The sequence below is a fragment of the Ipomoea triloba genome, chromosome 15, assembly GCF_003576645.1.
Source record: "Ipomoea triloba cultivar NCNSP0323 chromosome 15, ASM357664v1".
Classification (NCBI taxonomy): domain Eukaryota; kingdom Viridiplantae; phylum Streptophyta; class Magnoliopsida; order Solanales; family Convolvulaceae; genus Ipomoea; species Ipomoea triloba.
Genome location: NC_044930.1, coordinates 8852789 through 8860513, shown reverse-complemented (window position 1 = coordinate 8860513; position 7725 = coordinate 8852789). Strand labels below are relative to the sequence as shown.

Sequence of the window (7725 nt, the reverse complement as noted above, 5' to 3'; positions counted from 1 at the left end):
CTCTAGAAACTTGGTTTCAGTTTCAAAACTGTACCATTTGGATTCCAAAGTGGTTTAGCAAGTATTTTCAATTGTTTCACAATTCTACTTGTATTGGAAAAGGTACATTGTTTGATGGTCTTATCATATTCACTTACAAAACAATCTAATTTACAATTCCTTAAATGAAACTAGTACCAAACGTTGTAGTATTAACAAAAATTCCTCAATGTTATGGCATCGGAGATTATGATATATCTCCCTTGAGCTTATTAAAAGATTAGTAAAGGATAGAGTACTTTCTACTCTAGACTATACTAATTTTGAGACTTGTATTGACTACATTAAGCGTAAGCAGAAAACAAGTCAAAGAAATGTGCCAATAGAAGTTCAACATTGTTGGAAATTATACATACTGACATATATTGTCATGATATGGATGTTCATAGTCAGAAATATTTCATCTACTTTATTGATAAACTTTTCAAGATTTACTTATGTGTATTTACTTCATAATAAGTATGAAGCATTGGATGTCTTTAAATTGTTTAAAGCTTAAATTGAAAACCAATGCGAGAAGCAAATACAAATAGTTAGATCTGATGAGGGATGTAAATATATGGTAGATACACATGAAAAGAAACTTAACCCAAAGACAATTAGTGCTTTCTTTTTGGATAAGCACAATCTTCTAAGGGTTATAAGTTTTATTGTCCATCACATACTACTAGAATTGTGGAATCAATTAAGAAGTGCTTAAGTTTCTTGAAGATGACTTAATTAGTGGGAGAGATCAATTTAAGAACTTAGTTCCTACTTTCGATCATTTCGCCTCTCACCCTTTATGCCATCCAATAGAGTTGTACTTATGCGCAGTATTCCTTCATTATCTCCTGCGGTCATAAAACTCACTATTGATATTCCACAAGTTGTTGAAACTCAATCAATTCAGGATTTATAGTAAGTTCCTGAACCGATGTAGATTTAACCAATTCAAGAACTGTCCTCAGTTCCTGAAGAGGTAGTTGCCCCGCAAACTTTTTCAAGGTTTCAGTGGTTCAACATTAAAGATAATCTAATCGGGTATGACTTTCAACATTACCTAGTTACTATGTATCGTATCTACAATAATTTGACATTAGAGCCGAAAATGATCCTGAAATATTTTCACCAATCATGAATTATTCATAATCTAATATGTGATAAGAAGCCATGAAAGATGAAATGAATTCCATAAAGAGTAACGAAGTTTGGGATCTTGTTAAGTTACCTAATGGGGCTAAGGCTATTCATTAGGTAAATTAAGAGATACAAGACCAAGCTTGTTGCTAAGGGATTCACACATAATGAAGGTATCGATTACAAGGAGACTTTTTCTCCTTTATCAAAGAAAGATTCTCTTCGAATTATTTTGGCTTTAGTTGCACATTTTAAGTTGCAACAAATGGATGTGAAAATTATATCTAGAATAGGAAGTTTTATGTAACAACCTATAGGTTTCTCTTCTAGGGGTAGTGAGAATTTAGTATGTAAGCTTAAGAAATCCATATATGGCTTAAAACAAACCTCCCGCCAATGGTACATTAAGTTTAATAGGGTTATTTCTTCATTTGGTTTTGTTGAAGATCCCTTTAATCATTATATATACCAAAGGTCAGTGGGAGTAAAATTTGGTTCCTTGTTTTATACGTGGATAATACTGGAGATAGGGAATACTTCATGACGTGAAACAATTTCTTTCTAAGAACTTTGATATGAAGGATATGGGTAATGCATTTATGTCATTTCATAATGTCATTTGCATGAAAATTCATAAGGATAGATCCCGGACATACTGATCTATCGCAAGAAACCCATATAGACAAAGTTTGGGAAAGATTCAGATTTAGAATTGTTCACCAACTCTAGCTCCCATAACAAAAGGAGATAAATTAAGTTTGAATAAATGTTCTAAAATTGACCTGGAGAAGTCCATGAAGGACATTCCATATGCTGAAGCAGTTGGGTGTCTTGGATACATTTAAGTATGTACAAGACCAAACATTGTTTTGGAATGTATGACGATACCTGCATAATCCAGGCAAGACCACTAGAAAGCTGTAAAGGAATTTTAAGTATCTCAAAGATACTAAAAACTATAAGCTTGGGTTTAAGAAAATATCTTAGATGTCATTGGATATTATCATGCGAACTTTGCTGGCTATATTGATTCTCAAAAATCAACTTCAGGGTACATATTTATTATGGCTGGTAAGGCTATATCATGGAAAAGTGTGTTAAACAGTCTTTAATAACTACTTCTACCATGAAAGCCAAGTTCGTTTTCATATTTTGAGGCCACTTCATAAGGTGTATGGCTTAAGAATTTCTTCTCTAGGCTTAGAATTTTTGGATTTTGTATCTAAGCCATTAAGAATCTATTGTTACAACTCAGCTACAGTTTTCCTAACTAAGAACGACAAAAGTGGGAGTCGAATTAAGCACATCGACATAAAGTTCTTAGCTATAACGAAGCGTGTTAAAAAGTAAATTGTGGTCATTGAGCACATCAGTACTGAGTTGGTAATAACATATTCCTTGACTAAAGGCATGCCTACAGTTAAATTCAAGGATATTGCTGAAAAGATGGGACTTTCACCCATTTTGTAATATTGTATATACATACAATTTTAATGAATGAAATTCTTTCGCATTCAGAAATTTTCTCATAAAGTGTGTACACTCTAAATTCATTGAGAAAATATTTCAGTTGGACTTGAAATAAACATATGGTTTATTTCATAAAGTTTTTTTTTAGTTTCCTAATTAAGAGCTTGAAGGCAGTTTGCATTTGATCATAATGGATATTATTCGCACTAATGAAAACATATCATTATGGTTGGTGTTATTCTATTCTTTAAGTTTAATGTTTGCACCAAGTGGGAAGAATGAAAGGTTTTGTCTAATAAGGAGATGAAAAGTTTTGTCTAATAAAACATAAAATAAGGTTTTTCATCTGACATATTCCAAACCTGTCATTTTCATCTAGGAGACAAACCATTTGTGGTGCAAACAGTACAATTGTAGGAAGACATTTGGGATTTCTGCTACAATGATGGTTTGCAGCTATTTAAGGTCCTTCACCTCTCACTGCTCATAACATTCAGTCTCATACACCATCCAGAGAGTATAGAGTAGAAGTGAGAGAAAAATACAGTTCATTCAAGCAAAGGCAGCAAGCAGCACAGTTCATTCACGCAACAACAAACACCAACTATGGCTGGAGGTTAGATCCTTAATATTTCAGTTTTATTCTTACAAGTGGGACTCACACCGTGAGTCCCACTGGTGTGAGTCCCACCGTGACTTCCTATCCTGAAGGCTACGAAAATGCGCGAATTTGGACTATAAATACCTCTTGGAAGTTAATTTTTGGAATACTTTTGAATTTCTAAACACCCCTTTTAGTTTTTCTCTCTAGGAAACTTTAGGAAACACTGCCTACACTTGTAATCTACCATATTTTAGAGATTTAGAGGAAGAATTCCAACATTCAACTTTAATTTCCAGATTATTCCTTGCATTTAAATCATAAAGTTAAGTTCTTTATTCCATATCTTTGTATTTATATCTCTTAAAGTTTGTTTGAATTATATGTTTATTATTTCAATTGATTATTGCTTTACATTCAAAATATGAATACTTAAACATATTTAGGATTTGAATTGAACTTCCTTGAATCCCAATATGAATTAAATTGCATAAATTAGGTTTGTATTGTCTTAATGTTGAACTTGGCTATGAATTGGGTAGAATTGATTTGAATCTTCATAGTTATGGCCAAACTATGCAAGAGATTTTTGGAATTGGTGTTCCACCTATGAGAATAGGACTACACCATAGCCATACCTCTCATATTTCTTACTCACCTTTGAGAGAAGGGAGTTTGAAGGAAATAGGCACACAAAGTGTTTGTTAAATTGCCTCTTCTAACCAAGTTGCCATGAGAATGGGACTTAGGATTAGTTGATAGTCCAATTGATCACGAGAGTGACATTGGCGCTTAAACCATTTCCCCAACTTCATCATCTAGACTTACATAACTTAATCTTTAGACACAAGGGATTTTATGCAAGGATGTTTGGTTCAAATCTCTATTTCATTTATTATCTTTTAATTCTCTTATTTGCTCTCGTTATTGATTTATTAAACATGAACTACTCAAATATCTTTAGGTTAGCTTTCAAACACTGCATGAACCCGTGCTTAACCCCTTATTACTCAAACTCCCATTAAGCCATTCCTTGAGGACGATACACTTAATTTCCATCACCACTAAAAATACAATTTTCATAATATTAATCAGAAAAAAATGTTTATTAAAAGGAAATTGTAATACTGTTGAGGAAAACTGTAATACTGTTAAATTAAAAGATAGGATTATTATATTTTAATTTACCTCAAAAGTATATTATTATATTTTTTCTTATATAAGTAATAAAGTCTATAACTACTTTCGCAGCCTACCCATTTCATTTCATATGGGAGTGCAACTGGGTGCCACTAAACCATAAGTCTTAGCAACTTAATTATAGTTTAAAATTTAAATAAACTTATAACTATATAATACCCTTTTAAATAATGCTTTCGAGACAAAGGGATTATTGGATTACGTTGTGAGCACGGAATGTGACGAGCTTGATAATACAGCTGGTTTTTAATAATTATTTATTTATTTATTTATTTTTTATCAGCATTCACATCTTATCCTCCCCATAAGGCCCATATATCCCGAAGAATTTGCACCTCTCACAGATTACTTGCATAATTATATTGCATTTCCTTTTTCTTCACTTAGAGAGAGAGTGAGAGAAATGACGATAATCGTGGACGGAGTGATTGAGGAACTGGTAACACAGGGGGTAAACTCGTTGGTCCGAATTGTGTCGGACAATGTGACGCTGGTTGGTGGCATAAATTCTGAGATAAAAGATCTCACCTCCGACATCCAAATGTTCAACGCCAGGCTCATAGAAGCTTCCAAGAACCCAAGGGCCAATGACCACCAAGTTTTGAGACTCATTGTGAATAAATTTGGAAGTGTTGTGAATGAAGCCGAGGATACGATTGCGGACTACGTTGTACTAAAGAAGAAACATGGACACAGTGCCTTGTCAAAATCTTTGGATAAGATTCCACTTTGTGGAAAGGTGAGTGGCTATGCGAGCGAGATCCAGTCAATTAAGACAAAGATGAATGCAATTCGCCAAGAGCACGAACAAGAACTTCAATACCTCATGCAGTACGAAATCAAAGACGAAGACAAGGCTTTGAAAACTTTCCAACAGGTAGGTACCACAACAACTACTCCAAACTCCAAACTTATCCTATTTCACAAAATTAAAAATCATTATTTCTGTAAACTCAGATATTCTTTTCCTCTCACCCTCTCTCATCTCCCAACAATCAAACAAAAGAAAATAAACTATTAAAAATTGACTAATATTCTGATGTATTTGAACCATCATCTCTCTCCTCACCTTTCCACCCTTTGTTTGGAACATGAATTCCTGCCGTTGGTCAGAGCCCATCGACCACCAAGAAGGGGTTGATGAGTAAGCCTTCCCTTTTCTTTGATCGACTTTGACCAATTAGGTGGTGAAAGGAGTAGATGGGAGAGTTGGGAACTAGAAAATTTCACTTAAATGACTATATTCAAAATTATTTTAAATATTATGTCAAAACATATATTAATATTATTTAAACTAAAATTTAGATGAATTTAATAAATTATTGGTTTGAATATATTTTTAGTTACGTTATATACGGATATAAATTGTGTTGCGATATAAAATGTAAAAATCTTACCTGTGTTGTACTTAAAATTAAAAATTATATTTATTTCATTTAAAATTAACATACCCAAAACTATTTTAAATATAAGATAAAAAAAATTACTTGTAATTAAACTTGTGTTAATTTTGTAACAAAAATCAATAAATTTTTAAAAAATAAGTTTTAGTAAACAAATTTTTAGAGAACAGAAAATAGGTAATGAAAACTAAAAATAAAAAAACAATTTCCTTAAGTAAATGGCGAAGAGAGTCTCGGTGATGTAAGCATTTGGATTGAATGTTGGAGCGTGTCTGACAATTGTTATATGGTGAAACATGGTCCATAGTGCTATTGTTGATCATGGTCGTCAAATGAAATTGTAGTATAATTAGATTGATACTTTAGTGTTGCATGCTAAAATGAAATTACTATGTATATAAAATGAAACTAAAAAATAGAGCCCATTTAATAATATATATTGTTAAATGAAACTGTAGTATAATTAAAGTGATACTTTAGTAGTATTAAAACGAAACTAGTGTGTAAAATTAATTTTTTCTCTATTTGGTTTGTGGAAAAATTTTCATTAGAACTTTATTTTCAAAATAAAGAAAACTTTTTGCTTAGCTAGCTCACTCTTGATATTTTGTTTCAAGAGAGCGTGAGAGGAGGAGATGGGAAGAGGCAGAGAGCGTGATCGGTGGAGATGATAAAAGAAATCGTGTGGCAAAAATAGAGAGAAAAACAATTAGGGTAGGAGGGTTGTGTGTTGACCTATATAATAAAAGATCCGACCCGTCTCACAGAGTGATATTCATGAGACGGTCTCAGGCAAGTTTTTGCCTTTTGTTTATATTTCTCATATACTCGCTATTTTAATAGTAGTGTACGTAGGACAACTGTTGACTACCCAAAAGTCATAAAACCAACTATACTAATGATTTGTGATTTGCAAATAAATTTAAATCTTTGTTATTATGTTCTATTGTTCTTAGCACTTGATGATCAATATTTGTTTTATTTTTATTTATTTATTTTAATTGTTTTTCTTTAAATGTTCAGGCTCGACCAATAGTGGAGAAAAACGAAGTATTCGGCTTTAAAAAAGATTTGGAAGACATAAAGGCTCGTTTGTTAGAGGCGTCTGATAATTTTATTGTGATCCCAATTGTTGGGATGCCTGGTACTGGAAAAACTACATTTGCCTCAATGCTTTTTGACGACGCAAGCATTCTCAACAATTCGGTTCGCATTTGGGTTCCTGTTTCAAAATGGTGTGATAGAAAACATAAATTCACCAGCATCATATATCAAATTACCAAGAGTACCGAAGACTTAACCACCAAGTCAGAAGAAATATTGAAAGACACCATTCAGACCCTTTTAAAGGATCGAAGATACTTCATTATATTGGATGACGTGTGGGAAAAAAAAGATTGGGATTTTTTACAAATTGCTTTCCCTAAAAACATGAATGAAAGTAGAGTCTTGGTGACTACCCGAATTGCACGTTTGCCTACTTTTGGGGCCTGAGTGAAGGTTTAAAATAATAATAATAATTTTAAGGGCTCAATTGCACTATCTTGACCACTTTGAGGGCTTAATTGACATTTAAACCTAAAATAATTTTCAGTGCTTTCAAACTTTGTAACTAGCAAAACTTAAATTACTGGATTTAATTTTGGCAGTTCATGTTTTTGCAATTACTGTTATGGTTAATTTAAAATTAATTTAACATTTCCATTTTTATAGACAATTGGGGCTCGGCCATACTCTGTCAAAGTTGGGTCTGAAGATGTTGACAAAATTGGCATGACTTAGCAGTTGATTCTACCTGGAAGTCTCATAATTTAGGAAAGTTAAGTGATGGTGATGGTTGGTTGCTTATTAAAAATAATGTTTTTGGTTCAGAGGGATACAATTACAAATCAT

General features: G+C 32.6%; 1 protein-coding gene across 1 annotated transcript; it reads left to right on the top strand.

Annotated features, from left to right (window-relative positions):
- Positions 1 to 4808: 4808 nt before the first annotated feature.
- LOC116007212 (disease resistance RPP13-like protein 4) lies at positions 4809 to 7483 on the top strand. Its single transcript, XM_031247822.1, has 2 exons — positions 4809 to 5306; positions 6856 to 7483. The coding sequence occupies exons 1-2, from the start codon at positions 4833 to 4835 to the stop codon at positions 7324 to 7326; spliced, it is 945 nt and encodes a 314-aa protein (XP_031103682.1). The 5' UTR covers positions 4809 to 4832; the 3' UTR covers positions 7327 to 7483.
- Positions 7484 to 7725: the final 242 nt, after the last annotated feature.

Excerpts from the sequence above, each read along its gene's own strand:
- LOC116007212 (XM_031247822.1), top strand. The coding sequence starts at position 4,833 with ATGACGATAATCGTGGACGGAGTGATTGAGGAACTGGTAACACAGGGG. Across the intron at positions 5,307-6,855 it reads CTTTGAAAACTTTCCAACAG|GCTCGACCAATAGTGGAGAA; the intron begins GTAGGTACCACA and ends TTAAATGTTCAG.